Source organism: Agelaius phoeniceus, chromosome 16 (genome assembly GCF_051311805.1).
Source record: "Agelaius phoeniceus isolate bAgePho1 chromosome 16, bAgePho1.hap1, whole genome shotgun sequence".
Taxonomy (NCBI): Eukaryota; Metazoa; Chordata; class Aves; order Passeriformes; family Icteridae; genus Agelaius; species Agelaius phoeniceus.
In genome coordinates this window covers 11,118,239-11,136,554 of record NC_135280.1, presented here as the reverse complement: position 1 = coordinate 11,136,554, position 18,316 = coordinate 11,118,239, and the positions used below count along the sequence as shown (strand labels likewise).

At 44.5% G+C, this 18,316-nt stretch overlaps 1 protein-coding gene across 5 annotated transcripts; it reads left to right on the top strand.

Annotated features, from left to right (window-relative positions):
* The first annotated feature begins 1,421 nt into the window (after positions 1-1,421).
* HAPSTR1 (HUWE1 associated protein modifying stress responses) lies at positions 1,422-18,098 on the top strand. 5 transcript variants are annotated; one of them, XM_054643794.2, is made up of 5 exons: positions 1,422-1,856; positions 2,597-2,677; positions 6,710-6,985; positions 8,908-9,008; positions 14,775-15,029. In XM_054643794.2, the coding sequence occupies exons 1-5, from the start codon at positions 1,637-1,639 to the stop codon at positions 14,799-14,801; spliced, it is 705 nt and encodes a 234-aa protein (XP_054499769.1). In that variant the 5' UTR covers positions 1,422-1,636; the 3' UTR covers positions 14,802-15,029. The 5 variants fall into 5 exon arrangements, with proteins under 5 accessions (XP_054499769.1, XP_054499768.1, XP_054499770.1 ...); XM_054643793.2 differs by lacking the exon at positions 14,775-15,029 and adding an exon at positions 9,761-12,921; XM_054643795.2 differs by lacking the exon at positions 8,908-9,008 and adding an exon at positions 13,219-13,276 and having other exon boundaries at positions 1,423-1,856; positions 14,775-14,917.
* The last annotated feature ends 218 nt before the right edge of the window (positions 18,099-18,316 follow it).

The window sequence follows — 18,316 nt, the reverse complement described above, 5'->3', positions numbered from 1 at the left end:
TGAGTTCCAACTACACCCTCATACCACTTCTTTCCACACTATATATGATTTAGGCTTGAATTCCTGAATGTTTTATGAAGTCGCATGAACATCCAAGTTCAAAAAGGGAATAAGCATGGACTGGATAAAGCTTGGAGGAGGAAACAGCCCATAGAGCCAGTGAGTGGTTCTCCCATGGCTGGGATGGGCACAGCAGGCTGCCCTGGGCTGGGATGGGCACAGCAGGCTTCCCATGGCTGGGATGGGCACAGCAGGCTTCCCATGGCTGGGATGGGCACAGCAGGCTGCCCTGGGCTGGGATGGGCACAGCAGGCTGCCATGGGCTGGGATGGGCACAGCAGGCTGCCCGTGGGTGGGATGGGCACAGCGGGCTTCCCATGGGTGGGATGGGCACAGCAGGCTCCCCATGGGTGGGATGGGCACAGCGGGCTCCCCATGGCTGGGATGGGCACAGCAGGCTGCCCATGGGTGGGATGGGCACCAGGCTGCCCTGGGCTGGGATGGGCACAGCAGGCTGCCATGGGCTGGGATGGGCACAGAGGGCTCCCCATGGGTGGGATGGGCACAGCAGGCTGCCCATGGGTGGGATGGGCCCCAGGCTGCTGCTGCGTGTCCGTGCTCTGTTCAGCGATGTGGGGCAGATCCGGACCCGGTTGCAATCCCCGGTGTGCAGGCAGCTGTGCCCGGGCCCCGCTCCGTAGCACGGGGACGTTTGCTGCGGCTGGAGCAGCGGGAAGTGCATTTCCACTTGCACGGCAGCCGAGTGACGGGATCGCGGGGTGAACGAGTGCTTTTAAACGTGCGCAAAGCAGCTGTGACTTCAATCTGCTGGCTGGGACTGTGCCTGCTACAGCGCAGAATCAAGAACTGGTAAATAATGTGTAAAACAGACGGAAGAGTGATGCCGTGGGTCTGAACTCTCGGACCAAACCCCTCAGCGGTTTCTGCCGGACGCTGGCCCCCGGCCCGGCCGTGTCACACGGCTCGGCCCTCGGGCCCTGCGCGGCCGCCATCTTCCCCCGGGGCCGGGAAGGGAACCGCCTCCCGGGCAGGCTCTGCCCCTCAGCGGAGTCGCGGCGGCCGCTGCCACCTCCCGGTTCGGCTGCGGACAGCGCCTGCCGGGGCCGCCCGAGGCCGGCAGCGCCTCACCCGCTCGGGGCGGCCCCGGGGCCGCTGCCGGGGGGGCGCGGGCGGGGCCGCCTCACGCCAGGGGCGGGGCCAGGGCCGGGGCCGCGCGAGGTAGCTCACTGCGCACGCGCACCGCGCCGACGCCCCCGGCACGGGGCTGTGACGGCGTAACCAAACCTGCGTTAGCCCCGCCCCCCGGGGTGTCCCGCGTGACGGACACGTAAACGGACCAATGAGCGCTGGGGATCCCGCACGGACCGGCCGTGCCGGGGCGGTGGTGGCCAATCGAGCTCTGCGGGCGGGTCGGGCCGGCTGCGCGTTCCCAGGCGCCTCGGCCGAGCTCTCAGTGCGCTCGGGGCGGTGCCGGCGCTCGGAGTGTTTGGGGCCGGCGGAGCGACGGGCGGGCCCGGCATGGGGGTGAGGTAGGGCCGGGCCGGCGCACGGAACGAGCGCGGCCGGCTGTCGGGACCGGGTGTTCGCGGCTGTGGGACGCGGAGCCGGGCGGAGGATGGAGGACAAGAAGGAGGAGGGCGAGGCGGAGATCCAGGAGCACGGGCCCGAGCACTGGTTCAGCAAGTGGGAGCGGCAGTGCCTGGCTGAGGCCGAGCAGGAGGAGGCGCTGGCGCCGGAGCTGCAGGACGAGGCGGCGGCGCAGCCCGAGCACAAGCAGCAGAAGCTCTGGCACCTCTTCCAGAATTCGGCCACCGCCGTGGCGCAGCTCTACAAGGGTGAGCACGGTCAGGGGCTTGGGGAGCGCACAGCAGGGACGGCTGGAGGCCGGTGGAGCCCGAGCGCGGTGGGCTCGGGGCCCGGCCCGTGGTGGGTGGGGGCGCCGAGCAGCCGCGGAGCCGCCGGGGTGGGGAGGTGTCCGCAGCGGTACAAAGGGGCCGAGGCGGCGGGAGGAGCGGTGCCGGCCCGCGGCCGCCCTCGGAGACGGACGGGAAAACAAAATGGCGAGAGGGAGGGGGAGCCGCGGTCGCGGCCCGGACAGCGCCCGGCGCGGCCTCCGGGGCGGCTCCTGCGCCGGCCCGGCCGCACCCCCTCCCCCGGCTGCCGGAGCGCTCGGGCCGGAGCGCGGCCGCGGGGCGTCGGGGCGCTCCGGCGGGGGCCGCGCCGGGAGGCTCCGGGCGGCGGGGGCGAGCCCCGAGCCCCGGGGAGGGTGGGGGGGGCCGGGAAGCCCGGCCCTGCCGGCGGCTCCCGACGCCCAGCCCCGGGAAGAGACTCCCGACAAAATGGCGAAGCGGGGCCGGGCTCATTGTGCGGCGGGGCCGGGGCGGGGGCGGCCGGGCGCTCCCCGCCGCGCTGGGGGCACCGCGCCCGCTGCCCCGGCCGGGCCGCTGCCCGCCCGCCCCGCTCGGCCCCGATCCGGAGCTGCCTCCGGAAGGTGGAACAAAATGGCGAAACCTAACATGGCCGTTCGGAGCGGGTGACTCCAAAATAAACAGCGTGTGTCCTTCCCTCCCTGCAGACCGGGTGTGCCAGCAGCCGGGGCTCTCCCTCTGGGTCCCCTTCCAGAACGCCGCCACTGCGGTCACCAACCTCTACAAAGGTAAGGGGCTGCCCCCCCGCTGCCCCGGCAGCCCTCTCCGCCGAGCCGGGCCCCACTCTGCCTCCTGCCCCGGCTTACTCATAAGTAGGGCCTGTTAATGTCTCTTATTCACCCTGATAAAATCTAACCCGAGACTGCTTCCTGAATCTTGCAGGTTTTCCCTGGTCCACTTTAGCTGACGGTAGCTGAATCTTTTCTGTTGCCTCATGTCAATGACTCATAAACTTAAAATCTGTTTTACTTTGAGACCCTTGAAAAAGGGTATCTTTAACATGTGTCAGTTTCTTGTGAATTCAAGGGAAATGTACAACGGCTTATTAAACAGTACTGAAATTCCCTGCATTGTTTATATTTCATGGTGCATTAGATGTTGGGGTGTCAGTTTAATGCCTTCTCTTTTGTGGTGAAGCGAAGTTGGGTTTAGTGCTCATAAGATTGTGCACAGATGTTATGTGACAGAAACTTTTATCTTCTTGTGGCACTGAGGCTTCTTAAGTAAGCCTCACAGTTTATTTTAAGCACTAAAATGTCATTATGTCTGTGTTCAGCATGGCTGTAAGAAGGCAGTGTTAGCCAGAACTTTGATAGGAGTGTGCTTTGCATGTGGCAGTGCTTTAGTGCTGGGTTACTGGGTCTTTCTGAACTCTGCAGTTCTTTGGGTTGTCCCAGGAATTCATGTCTGCAGAAGGCTCATTCAGTGGCTTGTACTTTATTTAAAAGGTTGTGCTAAAATGATATATATCAGTGAAGGCTGAAATTGGCACATTGTGATTCCCATTGTTACTGCCTTCCATTACAAGGAAGGGAAGTGCTTTAAAATTACAATGTTGGTTTTTCTGGCTTATGGTTTGATTTTTTTTTTTTCCCCTTGGTCTGTATGGCATTATCTGTAGTTCTACCTCCATGCTCCTTCATTTGCCTCCAGTTTTGTCATTTTGGATTTGCTTTAAGCAGTTGATGTGTTTGTGATGGGTGATCAGGTTTCTGACAGATGTGGACAGAGCGAGGGGGAAGTGTGGGTGCACAGCCCTCCCTGCCAGAGTCTTGCCTCCTGCAGAAGGTGCATTTGAGTGCTGTGTGTGTGTGTCAGGTCATGTGAAGGGGCAGCACCTGAGAGCAGGAAGGTGCTGGCCTGAGGGTGTGGGTCACTAGAACATGTCTGGGGACAATAGTCATTTGAGAATGGTGCTCGAGTAGCAGCAGGTACTGTTAATAAATTGTCTGGAATAATTACAGTCTGCCTTTACAAATGGCATGGCTCTCCCTTACAGCATCTTTATTATGAAGACTTAGACTGTTTATTTCTGGTTAAAATGTTAGATTACTTCTGCTGTAGGCAAAATGAGCCTTTTTGTTGGCAATGATGTGATTAACTGATGAGTAGGTGATTGGGGAAACTAGACTTTAAGTTGGAAGCTGACTTTGGTCAGGTGTAATGTAATACTTCAAAAACCAGCACCTGAAACAAATGTTTTCTTCAAACAGATCCTAAAGTACCTGAGTTACTCAGGAATGCCATCTTTCAATTTTCAGGTAACTTGTAAGTCAGTAGAAATTTGGTGATAACATGGTAGAACCAGCTGAACACTGTCATATCTGACAAGTTGGAGCTTGCTTACTGTGAGCTTGCTTTCCCTAGTGGTGAACATGGCTCTTAAAAAAACTCCTGTTTTTCACATTCTCAGTACTGTTTGTTTTGGAGGACACTGTCAAAATACTGGAGGAATACTTGGTGGGATGAACTAAACACCACAAACTGCTTCTTGCCTTGTCAGCTGCTTTCTGATCTGATAAATACTTGGATTTTTGAGGCATCATCTTTTTAACAAGAACAACCCGAGGAATGGTGCATAATGAGAATGCCATGATGTCTTGAATGTCAGCATTTCTTCTGAATATAGATTAGAAGTTTAATATCACACCACACTGATGGTCTTACATCCTGCATTTCTGGTGCTGGTGATAGAGACTGCATTCAAGACACTTCATTATCTTGATTGCACTAAAAAAGTGAAGCGTGGTTTGTAATGTAGGATTTAGAACTTAAGGCCACTGTGGAAAGTTCTAGGTATATGTTAGAATAAGACTTCTGAGCCTACAATTTACCTTGTTTTTATTAAAAAAGCCCTGAATATTTTCTAATGTTGATTTTGACTTAGTAATTTCAGAATATATGCAGCTTGACGGCTTAGGTTTTGCAAGCTTAACTTTGTAAACAAAGTGGTTGTGGCTTTTACCATAAAAAATCTAATGTACCCGGGGTAATGATGCTTGAAACTTCTCTGGGCTGCATCAGCAGTCAGTGTTTGACCTCATACCTAGTTCACAGTTAGCACTTTGTAAAGCATTCTCATACACAAAGAAAGCAGGGTATTGACGTAAAGCCAGCCTCCAAGCCTCAGAAGGACACTCCTGGTATTTCAGGAAGTGATTAAAGGAGTATTTTCAGTTTCCAAGTTGGCTCCAGAATGTTTGGGCAGCTTTTGCTGCCAGTGCATTGGAGTCCAGGCTGCTGTGCAGTATAAAATGGCAGGAGGAATAATCTGTCATGTTACCATTGCTTTCAGAGGAATTAACATTTGTAAATGTAGCCTTTGGATTACAAAGTAGTACAGGCAGAATACTCTTAGAGTGGATACAAAGAACAGGTTAAATTACACTTGTTTACTTGTTTGGTTTATACTCCAAAAGCTCCAAGATTTAACTCAGCTCAGTTTGAGGTGGTTTTGGTCTGTTGTGTTAGGTTTGAAGTGCTGCTCTTTGGCAGTGTAGATCTCAGTGCTGTCTTTCATGGTCTGTGCAGTGGTGCCTTAGAATACAAGTCCAAGAATAACACTTAACAGTAGGACTTTCTGGGTTCTGGAGTGTGACAAAGCTACATTAGATGTGTATGTCATTGTTTGTAAACCAATATTTTGGGATAGCTGTTCTTAAAGAAATACCTTTGTCTTCTGGCTTTTGCCTTGGGCTTGGTTAATAAAACAAGATTATAAAATGCTGTTAAATCAGCTTTGCCACATAGAAAAAAATCTATGGAATTCAAGTAAACAAAATTGGAGTGGATATGTTCATGTCTTTTAAGGAGCAAGAGCAACATAAGAGTATGAAACTTTAGATGAAACTGAAATAGGTGTTGTCAAAGCTCTGATAGCAAACCTGTGACGAACAAGATGAGCATAATTGTGTGGTGAACAGGATTTGTCCCACCTGTTACTGTGGTTTGAAACTTTCTCAAACTGGTAGCCAGAAATACACTTCCCAAAGTTTGAAAGCAACTTAATCCATTGGAGACACAGCTATAACTGATGTGCACAGGTGACTAGTTACATTAACAGAGAGAGAAATTGCATTTTGTAGTAGGATTTATTGTAAATTGTGTGTTTAAAACTTTTCTATATCAGAATTGCTATGGGACCCTAAATGGGGAAGGAAACTTTCTTAGCCTTTGTAAATGATATGTTGGCTAATTGAAAGACATTGGGGACACTTGTGTTCTAACTAGTTTCAAAACTCTGGCCTGTGAATTGCCTCTGCAATTGAAATCCAGCTGAAAATAGAAGAACTTGAAAGAAATCCTGAGTTTTCTGGCAGTTCCTTACCTGTCAGAATGCAGAAAAGCAGTTACTCCTTTCTTATGTTGAGGCTTCCTGCTGTATTGATGCACTGTGTGTGTCTAAGTCTGTTGTCCATTGATTTAAGTATCTTCCTCAGCCTGACAAGCTCCAAGTGTGTTTTTAATGTAAATAAACAGTGCTGTGCTGTTGACCTGAAGTATAGTAAATGCTGTTTAAGTGGAGCTGGAGTTGCTGTTGACTATCTGATGTGTAAAGAGGATGGAACATTTTGGCTTTACTCTCTTCAGGTTTAATGGAACTCCTCTTTTCTGCTGCAGCCACCTTGGGGCTGCCTTATGGAGTAAGCTGTAGAAGATGTAGATACTTCTTCTTTCCCATGCTTGGCAGGATGCCCCATCAGTGCTGTGCTGTACATTGCTGTGTAACACTAAGAGAACTTTTTTCTGTCCTCTTGCAGAGAGTGTGGATGCCCACCAGCGAAGCTTTGATTTAGGAATTCAGATTGGCTATCAGCGTCGGAATAAGGATGTGTTAGCCTGGGTTAAAAAACGCAGAAGAACGATTCGAAGAGAAGACTTAATCAGCTTCCTTTGTGGAAAAGTCCCTCCTCCAAGAAATTCTAGAGCTCCCCCAAGACTGACTGTAGTATCCCCTAACCGAGCTACTTCAACAGAAACTAGCTCATCTGTAGAGACTGATTTGCAACCCTTCCGTGAAGCCATAGCTCTGCATGGTAACTGTCACTTTTTCAATACTACTTGGTTAAAATTGGGTGGGGGTTTTTAAGGTGTGTTTGGCATATCATAATGTGTCATGTACCTGGTGTTCCAGCTGAAGGTATCCCCTTCTTTCTTTAAGGGAGCTTTTGCATGTATAAGGCATGTGTTGGCTGCTAAGAATTTGTATAGTTGAGTATTTTCAGTGAAGAAAAGATGCTGAATAAAAATGAAATTTGGGTCTGTAATACTGCACAGCTGTGTACTCAGCAGTTAAGTTTCAAGTCTTGGTAGTGTTTTTGAAGCATGAAGAGACTTGGCATTCATGCCAATGCTAAAGTAAACAGAATTCTTGGAAAATGGCAATGCTATGCTAGCAACTAGTTAAATATTAAGATTTGACTACCAGCAAATTTTTGGAGGCTTAGGGAGGGAATTTGGTGTCTGAGGCTTCTGTCTCTAGCTCTCTAGTACCTTTGTTAGGCACTAATGCAGTTCAGCATTCTACTAAAAGTACCCTGGGAAGGGTGTTTCAGTTACACATTTTTAAAATAATTGAGTCCTGTTCAGAACTTTGTTCTAGCTCACTTTCAGATTTACATGTCTTCCATTGTCATACTGAATTGCCTTCCTTGCCATCACCAGCAATGCTGGGTGTCTCTCTTTTCAGATATGAATATTCAGTAGCTTAATCTGTGTTGGATTATGATTGAGCAAGTGATAGACAGATGTGCTTTAAACTGCTCTTGAGGTGAGATGAGGCAGTTCACCTCTGGGTTTTGTGCCTTCTAAAATTCAAAAGGGTAGTAGATATCTTGAGGTACAAACCCTAGACATTCTAAAAATGAAAATGAAGCTATCTAGAAGTGCAACCTAAATTAAATTTTTACTGTCTGGATATTCTCAGTGGGGGGTAGAATTGATGGGTTAATTAGGAGCATGAATTCCAGAAAATGCAGATTTGGCTTCCGCTGTGCTGTGGTGGTTTTTAAAGATGCCCAGTCCAGACACTGTTACTGTCTAGGTGACAGCCATTTAAACCAAGTATGCTTCCCTACTCAGCCATGTTGGTTTTGGCAGTTTCCTGTCTCATACTGGAAGGAGGCTAGGGAATTCTGTGCACCACTGTTGCTTACTCAGTGTAGATAAAATTAATTCCATGAGAACAGCTGCAGAAGCTGGCTCTCGCTGTGGTAAGCACCCTCATAAAAATGCTTTTCTGAAAATATAGTTGAATCTGTGGAGTTGGATTTAACTGCAAAGGCTCAGTCTCAGGTGAGAGGAAGCTTAGGTAGGCTCACTTCAGCACAGTGAGCTCTCTGAGCAAACTCAGAGGTGTTTTTATTGGTAATATGGCTCTTTTTGTGTCCATCTATTGTTTCCTAGCATCTGCTTTGTACAGAGGTGGTTTATGGAAGTCACTTTTCTATAGCATGAGGATCTGAACAATGATATATATATATATATATATATATATATAAAGTTTTCCATATTTCATAATGTAATGCAGGGTTATGAGGAAGTTCTGTCCTCTGTAGTGGCACTGCAGGGGCTCAAAATGTACTTTTTCCCCTTCATCAGCTGGTTGACAAGATTACATGTCAGTCACCTTCTGGATTAGGTTCTCCTCATATCAGTTTCAATCTGGTCCTTGACACAAATGCTTTTGTGCTGATCCTTTAGTGACTAGGCTTGTATTGGGCCTCATAACTGTTTTTAGGTTTATTGCCTACAATGTTTGCATTACTCCAGCTTTTCCGCCTTTTTTTTTTCTTCAAGGAAGTTGTGATTAAGCAATCTCATGAACTCATTTCCTATTTATTGTAGGGCTTCTCAAAAGTATGTTTTGATTTTGAAACCTGCCAAGGACCTTTAGGTGTGTGTATATTGTCCTCATGAGGCCTGTGCTTATCATAATTTTTGGCACATTGTTTGAAAGTGCTGCTTCTAGGTTTCATGAGGGAACATGAGAACCTGGTGATAGTGAGGAGCAGTCCAGGCACAGAGGTTTTGAGAGGAGTTTCCAACTGGCATGTAAAGGTGAGAGGTTGTTTTGTGCTGGTTGGCTTCTGGTGGGAATAGAGTATTTATTGATCATGTGGATGGGTTGAATTAGATTTGAGGGATAATGCTAAAACTTTGCTGCTTGCAGCAAGACCCCTGTTAGTAAAGCAGGGATAGATATGAATAGCCCATGGCACCAGGTAAAGTGGAAGCAGAGCTGGGGTATTGACTTCTCAGAAATAGGTACTATTATATGTCTAAAGATCATGGCATTATAGCTTGCTGATCTTCCCCTGTGATGGTGGAAAATACATGTTTTTTCATAATCTAACCCCTAAATGCATCATAAGCACATCTGAAAATTTTGAGAGAAGCAGTGGTAACAAAATAGGTAATAATTCAGTATTTCCTGGAACATCAAACACAGTTCTGGGTGTATGCCCTAGACTAAAGCATTAGAGATTAGCATCCTTTAGGCATCAGTACAATCTTTTAACTGTATGCTTTCTCTGAAAAGAAGTATCTTAAAACTGAATTTTTGTCTCCAGCCCTGTAACCTCTAACCTATATTTTATCTCTGTAAGATGGTTGACAGTTTTTTGGACAGGATATTGACCCCAGAATTTCATCTTGTGATACTGGTTATCAAGTCTTTGTACTACAAGAAAACTTGAGAGCAGAACAGCAGAGAAGAACCCGTTATAGTAGCTAAAAGCAAAATTATCATGGCAAAAAATTAGGCATGAGAATGTTTAAGATGTGATCTCCCTTTTCTTTTAACTCCATAGCACTTATGCTCTGCAGTTGTTACTGACATCTACTGAGAAGGAGACTTTGGAATGTTACTCGAGAGAGAGTAAACTTGGGTAAACAACATCTTTTCCCTTATTATCAGCTTTTCACTGTTAGCATGCTGATAGGTAACCTTGAAATAAAGCATGGCTGGTGACTTCAACTGTGAATATTTGAAAAGAAGTTCAAGCCTTTTAGAACAGCTGAGTAGTTATCTCAAGGTAATACATGATGTTTTACTCTGGAGTGCCAGTGCACTTTTCTGAAGCTTTAATGAAACATCAGTCTAATGCTTTAAGATGTGGTAGTAGAAGATAATACCTTTATTGTCCAACATCTCAATTACAGAGTTGGTTTTTTAACTTCCATTAGTCCCTGAAATGTCATTGCAGCCAGGGAAAGTATGGATGTGTCTTCACCTACTCTCTGGATGTGTATTGACATTTCCAGTTCTGTAGGAGATGAGTTTCAAATGACAGAATTGCATCAATCTGAGCTAACAGTACAAGACTCCCAAACACTGCCACGTGCTCAGCCACGTTGTGCCTGGCTGTGGCTGCTGTACCAAGTGTGGTGCACAGCCCCTGTCCTTCCCTGTGCATGTGCTCCATGTTTCACACACCATCCTCCCAGCAAAATGGGAGAAGATGCTGACATTTCAGGAGGGGCAAGAAGCAAACTTGGAAAGGTAGTGTTGAAATGCATTTGACTTGAGCATTCTTAATCAAAAATTAGGTGAATTTGGGGAAAAATAGAGCAGCAGTACAGTGGGAGAACATTAGTTCTTTTTCTCTTTAGCTTTAATGTTGATGTATATAATTCATGTGATTTGGTCTCTGTGGGGTAGGGAGAACACTTGCACATAAAAGTGTGTGACCTGGCCCCTTAAGAGTCTGAATTCCCTCTAGGCCTTCGTGTTTGCTTCTCAGAATATTAAAGTGCAGTTTAAAACAGGGGCACTTAGCAGAGTGGAGAAGCTGCAGCTGGTAGAAGAGGGGATGGAAAACAGAGTTCAGATTGGTCTGACACAGGTTAATTTAAAGGTTGTATGTAAATATAGCTGTGATGGAATTGTGTATTGGTATGTGCTGCTAAAGCTTGCTCTTTGAGCCAGTATTATGAAAGGGTGAATATGACAGAGGAGTGACAAGGATCTCTCTGCGTGCAATTTTGTATTTATCTGGGTTATTAACTAATTCCTGCTTTAGTCACACTACCTAAGCATGAATGTTCCTTTTGATACTTCTGATTAAAACTTCTAGAAACAATAGTTAGTACTATGTGGAACAGTAGCTACCCAGTGTATTATGGTGTGATAGTGACCTGAATAAGTTGTACATGGGCATGATTGTAGTGCAGATGAAACAGCATTTACAGTTTGTTAGGCCAGTGGTGACAAACTTGCTAATTTTGAGTTGATAGTTTTAAGCATTTTGTAATCCATGAAACATATTTTCAGTCAAGCATTCTAATATCTTGATAGTTTTGGAGTGTACTTAGTTATAAATTGGGTAGTATTGGTCACAGCTCCTTTTAATAGTACTGTAAGACCTTTTAAAATAGAATTCTTTGTAAAATCATTGTCTATGAAATGTCATTGTTGATGAAAGATATGACAGGAAAGAGAATGTACTAGGTACTGCAAAATGTTTGAGATATGCCTTCCACTTCAAACCTTTCTAATTCAAAAGGGGGTCAGAGCCATGTGGGCCTTCTTAAAGTCCTCAAAGAAAAAAGATGTCCCTGGTAGAAAGGAGTGAGAAACTTCAGAGGTGGATGTGAGATTGTGGGGAAAAATAAAGGCACTTCAGCAGCTGTTTGCATCTCTGTCCTGTTGTATGGACAGAATCTGTCCTTTTGTATGGACAAAACTGACGTGCCTGTGATTAAGGCCATATTAATCACAATCCAGACATTTGTGGTTGGGAAGTGGTGTTTGCTGACAGTCATGTCACCTTACCACTTCCTAGTGTCAGTTACTGCTTCAGATGCTTTGGGAAGAGCTCTGAGTCTGCTGAAAGCTTGAACTCAGAGTAATTCACAGTAAATGGTTTTTCTGAGATTTCCTCTGCCTTGCCACAGCTTCCCAAGGAAAAACTTAATTCTTTTCCCTGTCAACCAAAAGTGAATTTTATTGAGCATTGCAAGCTGTTCTCAGAGATGTTGGTTCCATGTAGTGGCATCTTGATATTTGAATATATGCCTTGAGTTTGCTTTGACTTTTCCATGTTAGCTCAATTAGCCAATCCTAATGTGCAAATCCAAACTGTGATCTGAGTGTTTGATTTGGCAGTCTTGCCCTTCTGGATGGATGGGCAGTGCTGTGTGATGTGTTCACTGCCAGGAGCTGGGGCTGTCAGTCTGTCAGTGTACCCAGCCACGACTCTTACTGGTACTAAGTACCTGTGTGAGATGCAAGATTAACCTGTAGCTCAAAGCCCATGCTGTGATGCAACAGCCTTGTATTCTGATCTCTAGGATTAAATTCAAAGCTACTCTCCTGCCTTAGACACTAAGTTGACTTAAAGATTTTAACTTGTAATTACCTCCTGAAGGTTGTTTTTGTATTTAAATGTACAGTGATTCAGCATTACCTAAATACTGGGAAGTCAGTGACTGCTTTAGGCATTGCTTGTGAACTTTGGCAGTCTGGTTTAGCATATGCTGCAGTGTGTTACAGATACATCTTTTAACTGTATCAACTATTTTAAAGAATGCTTGTTACTTGAAAAGGCTCCACTTCAAAACATAGTTCTTGAGTGGTGGCAAAAAATGTCTTTTGACATCACAGGTCAGTTTTGGGGTTTATTTAAAATAATTTTTCTGCCCTTACTTGGGCACTAGATGTAGTAAAAAGATGTCATGATAAAACTGAATTGCTATGTTGTTCCTTTGGTATGAGTTGTATACCAGTGAATGACTGATAAGTGATGTAAATTGTTGACTCTTAAGTGTAAGTAATGACACTAAACTTGTGTGGTCACAGCAGTTTTGCTTGGAATAGGAACGTGGGGGGAAATCTCTACAATCGGTTTGGATTTGAAAAAATGTCACCTGTATGCTGTCAGATTTTTTCCACTTTAAATGTACAGGATGAATTAATGTTTTTTCTGATGTATGTCATGCCAGTTGAAATTAAACTACTGATGTCTTTGAATTGTGAAGTGATTTGTTACCTGCCCAGACTGTGTATGTTTGTGGTTTATCCAGGATATGGTATCTGAATTGGCTTTTTCTCATACATTTGTCATCAAGTTTAGCTGCATTACTTTCTTTGGTGGATGCATGGGAAATTCTTTTCCTAATGGTTTTGAATTTAAGCTCGACCTTAATCCTGGGAATACTGTCACAAACCTCATTTCTGAGTTACCTTTACACTAAAACAGCTTCTTCTGTTTAAATACTTTCTGCCATTGTGAATGAGCAATGATTTTGCTATTAATAAAATCTGCAGGGTGCCTCTTGGAGTTCAGACCATGCTTCTGGGCCCTGTTTGAACACCACTTGGAGCTGTAAGCAAAAGCCCTAAGAAAGAATCAGTGATTAGTGGCTGTGTGTATTGGTTGTTGTGTAATGCCAGATCTGTGTGAAGTATTTCCTGTGCTGTTACAAGTTGGAAGCTTTAAATGTTCATTCAGTAATGTTCAATAGAGTGACGTTGGCTGGGCTGCTCCATCCTGACCTGTGTATCAGCCTGCCATTGCTGCAGATAGCTTCTAGACTTCAGCTTCTACCTGAGGTTTCTGGTGACTGATGTTGTAGTTCTAGCAGGCCTCTCTTCCCAGAGCCTCTGAAGTTGCCTATTTGGCCTGCCAGCAGCTGGTGGATTGGGTTTTGTTAGGCTTGACTTGTCAGTCATTGGTTTTTGGCTGCTCATTTGACAGTACATGGAGATGGGAATTAGTGCATGCACAAGGTTTATGATGGCTGGACAGAGCTATGGAATATTTGAGACTGGAGAAGGGAGCTCTTAAGATTTTGAAGCTTACTGAGAGAGGAATCTTCCTGGACAGTTCAACATTTCCTCGTTCTTGTTAGAAAATATGCAGACCTATCTTTATCTTTGCTAGGACCAACAGATGTTTCTGTACTCTCCTACTTGGAAAAGTTATGATAGTAAAGATGTTTGTCTTAACTCTGAGCTCCTGTTTATCTCCAAATACAGACTGAATGGGAAATTGAGAAGAGTAGTTAGGCTTTTGTGTATTAGTCCTTACTAAATTTTTTGTTTTAGAATGTCCCACTTTTGCAAAATTATAATGTTACAGAAGGCAGAGGTTAAATTAGTATGAAAGTTCATGGTTGTCTTTTTATGGCCTTTTTTTCTACAATAAATAAACTTCAGTTTGAATCCAATACTATTAATCTGAATACAAACCAAAGTTCTTGCAGGGTACCTGTGACAGTGATTTGTATCAGATCTGTTGATAACAAATTTTGGGCGATTGCCATGTGGTTTTCCTTGCTTGTTCTTTAAGTGCATTGCTGTTAGTGTTAGCCATGAAATAAAAGCTTGTGTTTATGAACTGGCTGTGGTGTACACCTGTCAGAGACCTGCTGCCAGGCTGCAGTTTCCTTCAGGGAGTGAAAGGGAGCAGGGTGGTGGTGTTGACACGAGACCAGGTCAGTTCAACTCAAGTCCTTGGCAGGGCTGTGTAACTCTTGGTCCAGTGTGAATCTCTTTAAATTGAGATTATCTGCTCTCGAGTATGTCCCTGTATTGAATAGCATGTCATGCCTATGGAGTTAATGTTTTTCAGAGTGTGCTGTTACATCCTGGTGCATAAGCTCACTTTTAACATCATAAAAAGCAGTTCTGGTAACTCCTGGATTATTGCACAGGCTGAAAGCTGAGAAGGTGTGGTGCTGTGGACTGGAGTGGTACAAAGAGCAGGATGAAGTGTCTCTAAGGTGTCGGTGGAACGGGGCTGAGTGCAATGCTGTGTGGCACACGTGGGGACTGAACTGTCTGTGCTGTCTGACTGAAGCCCTTTTTCTCTCTCTCCCCAGGTCTTAGTGGTGCAATGGCTAGTATAAGTGTTCGCTCGAGTACCCCAGGCTCGCCTACTCACGTGAGCAGTGGCTCCAATGCTAGTCGAAGGAGAAATGGACTCCATGATGTTGATTTGAACACTTTCATATCAGAAGAAATGGCACTCCACTTGGACAATGGTGGAACTAGAAAGCGTACCTCAGCCCAGTGTGGCGATGTCATTACAGACTCACCAACCCATAAACGCAACAGAATGATCTAAACTGCAAAAATTTCAAACCCACCATGCTGCTTGAAAGCCACTTGATCCTCAGAGTACTATTGAAAAGGAAACATGAGGCCATCTTTCCATATTCACTGTTTAAGACAAAGAATTCAATAAATGCCATAAAGGAAATTTTAGATATTACATTAGATGCCTCTTGTAACTGCGGCTTTCTTAAACTATATTCTTAGCAGAGGACATCAGATATTGTGTAGTAGTTAGCAAGATCATCATAGGCGAACATGTATCTGTTCCAAGGCTAAAAGTGACCTTACTTGTATTATTAAAGGGAAAGGAAATTTCAGATGTTTATTTGGCTATAGAATTCTTTTTTTTTTTTTTTTTTTTTTTGTCCTTTATTTCCTGCTTTGAGTATTTGCTTAAACAGTATTGCCAGTTTGACTGAAATTGTCTACAACATGACTTGGCATCTTTGTCAAAACTGCAGGCTTCCATTTTTGCAGCACTGTACCATGCACCTAGTTTCTGTATAGTAACAGTGTGCAAGTTATAAATATTGGACTGTACCCTTTTTAGTTTTAAAAGCAGTTGATAATTCTGGTGATTGTGTGATAATGTAAAGAGGTGCTATGATGGTCATGCAATTAATACTTAATATTGAATCAATACAAGGATCTTTATTGGATTCACTTTGTGTGTTCTAGTGCTCTGAAGTAGCAATATTAAACTTTTCCCCAATTAACTTCATAGGCTTTTAAATCAGTTTGAGAAAATATATGTACTTATTGGTATTATCCTTGTGGTAATCATACACAGTGCAGACTGCACCAGTGCTGACCTAAATTTAGAGAAAAATGTCCTGTAATTGGAAAATAGGCTTTTCTGTTCAGTATTAGTGGAGGGTAGGTTTTGTGTACACCCATATCCTATTTTACATTTCTTGTGAAGTAATTGCCCATTGCTGGGGAGGGGTGGGAGGAGAGGGAATGTGGGGAATAGTTGGAAAAGGGGTGTGTTCTAACAAGTAAGACTTCTGGTCACATGTGGAAACTTGGACTAACTTAAACAAGATTCTGTGATGCCATCCCCTTTAGGAGGGAGTGGCATGCAGGTTCTGTGAAGTGCTAAGAAAATAATTTAAAACTGGAAGTTGATTATAAAACTCTGGATAAACATGCTGTAAGCATGAATTAAAAAGGATAAATGGCTTTCTTTTTGTGTTTAGCTTACATTCATAGGATTGAACTCTGGCTGCCGTAACTTAAGCATAGTCTAAACCTGAACTAGAGATCAAGACTGATCTGCTGCAAATCTGTTTCTGAATGGGGAAGGACAGATGTCAGTCTCAGAGTGTCCTGACTATTTTTATACATAGAGGGAGCAAGTCTTTGGTGGAGAGCTCTGGCCTTAGGGCCTCTAAATCTCTGCCTTGGAAAGGGATAACACAGGAAGAATAAGAAAAATGGAGAGCTCCAACCCTGCACGTTGGGAAAGGGGTATTTAGAGAGGTGGTATGCATGCTTTAACTGGAAGCATAGGTTGATCCTGGGATGAAATGTAGTTATGCTAGATTCCCAGTACTGAGAATTGTGGTTTCTGGCGAAGTTAAGGCACCTTGAGCTCCATGTTAATACACAGCTCTTCAAGACTTTTGCTTACATGCTTGTAGAGTCAGATCTCTTTTGTATTATCTTTGCTGTTTGAAGCAGACTTCACTGTAGGTTTGCCCTTTTTACCCTCTCATTGATGTCTGTAGTCAAGGCAAGACAGCAATGCTGTGTGAGATACTCAAGGCTCTCTACTTGAGCCTGATTTCCTTGCCTTGTGGTGCTTCCATCACATTTCTTTACACCCAAGAGCCCTTGAAGATGTCAGTAGTTGCACAGTACTGTAGCAAGAGGCTCTGTAGTTCATGGACAGCTGTCAAAGCGTCCAAAGAAAAGTGCTAAGAACTGCTCCAACCCCCACCTGTGTTACATAGCTGAACTTGCACATCACTTGAAACTCAGTATACATTAATTTCAGTTACTGCTATTAACTACAATTCATAAGGTTTGGTTTATGTAAGATGTTAATACTGCATAAAGCTAGTTTCTTTTGGAGACTGCATTTTCAGCAAAGATTTTGAAGATGGTGTCTGAATATACATTAGTATTTATTAGACTTTTGGCAGAGGGATATTTGTTTTAAAAGAAAGGTGGAGTCCTGAACAGAAAGGACAGGTGTGAGAACCATTCTTCAGCTCTTCTGTTTATTTTTTAACTGGCTTGTACAAGTAAGATGCTTATGCTCTGCAACTTCTAACACATTTTATTCTTGATGTGGTAAAGGTGACATCGTACTGGTATCAGTCCTGCACGCAGGGACTGAGCTGTAGCAGTGCTGCTGGTCTAGCCCAAATACAGAGCCTGTTCAAATTTCTTCTCCCCTTTCTTGCCGTGAAATAAATCTTGTTGAAGCTCTGAAGCATTAAGTCAGTCTATTACCATCTAAAACTAAATTTGTCTGGCTTCTTATTTAATTTGTGCCATTTTTCTTTGAAAGAAAGCAGACTTTGGTATTAAACTGGTTGCATTAATGTTTTTTTTTTTTTTTTGCTTGTACCTTAAATATTTGGCAACTTTTGATTGTTTTTCATTTAGCCCCAACTGTTGTTTGCTCTTTGACCTCTGCCAGAGTGATCAAAAATGCATGTATTCACCTGATAAACACAGGAGAACAGGTTGTCTCTGAAAAAAAAAAAATAAAAAGAAGTCCAGTATCTGTTGCTTTGAAGACTATTTCTTGTGCCAGTGTAGAAAACTGATGTTCTGGAAATAGCTTTCAGCTATATCCAAACTGTAGCTCCTGGAGCCAGAAGTGAGTTGGTTTTCAGTAGGGAACACTGACTGGAGAACTGTTTCGTTTGGTACAAATGGTGCTCACTTTTGCTTTCTCCTCTGACTCGTGCAGTTGCCCGGTCTCTTCTCCGTGTACATCCAATCTAACCTGAATGTGCGGCAGTTACATAAAGTACATCCTGCACTGAAGCTACTGAGCTTGGCTTGCTTATTAATGAAGTAAGTTTTAAATGTTCAATTGAAATCTATATTACAATAAAGTCATGCAAAAATGATTTTGGTTGAAATTGAAGTCCTGCAGTTAAACTTACTTTCAAATGTGGTTTACCCAGCTGGAGTAATAGAAACTCTATAATAAACCTAATAAAAAAAAATACAACTAATCAGGCTGCTTCGTAGTTCTTTGAAGTTTCTGAATAATACAGTCCAGTAATGCCAGACAAGAAGTGATTAGTGTGAGCTGACAGGCTGCCTTGGTTGTGCAGATCAGGAC

What these genes read in the sequence shown, in the direction of transcription:
- HAPSTR1 (XM_054643791.2), top strand. Translation starts at nt 1,637, where the DNA reads ATGGAGGACAAGAAGGAGGAGGGCGAGGCGGAGATCCAGGAGCACGGG. An exon ending in CGTGGCGCAGCTCTACAAGG is followed by an intron (nt 1,857 to 2,596) that starts GTGAGCACGGTC and finishes CCCTCCCTGCAG; the next exon opens with ACCGGGTGTGCCAGCAGCCG. An exon ending in GGTCACCAACCTCTACAAAG is followed by an intron (nt 2,678 to 6,709) that starts GTAAGGGGCTGC and finishes GTCCTCTTGCAG; the next exon opens with AGAGTGTGGATGCCCACCAG.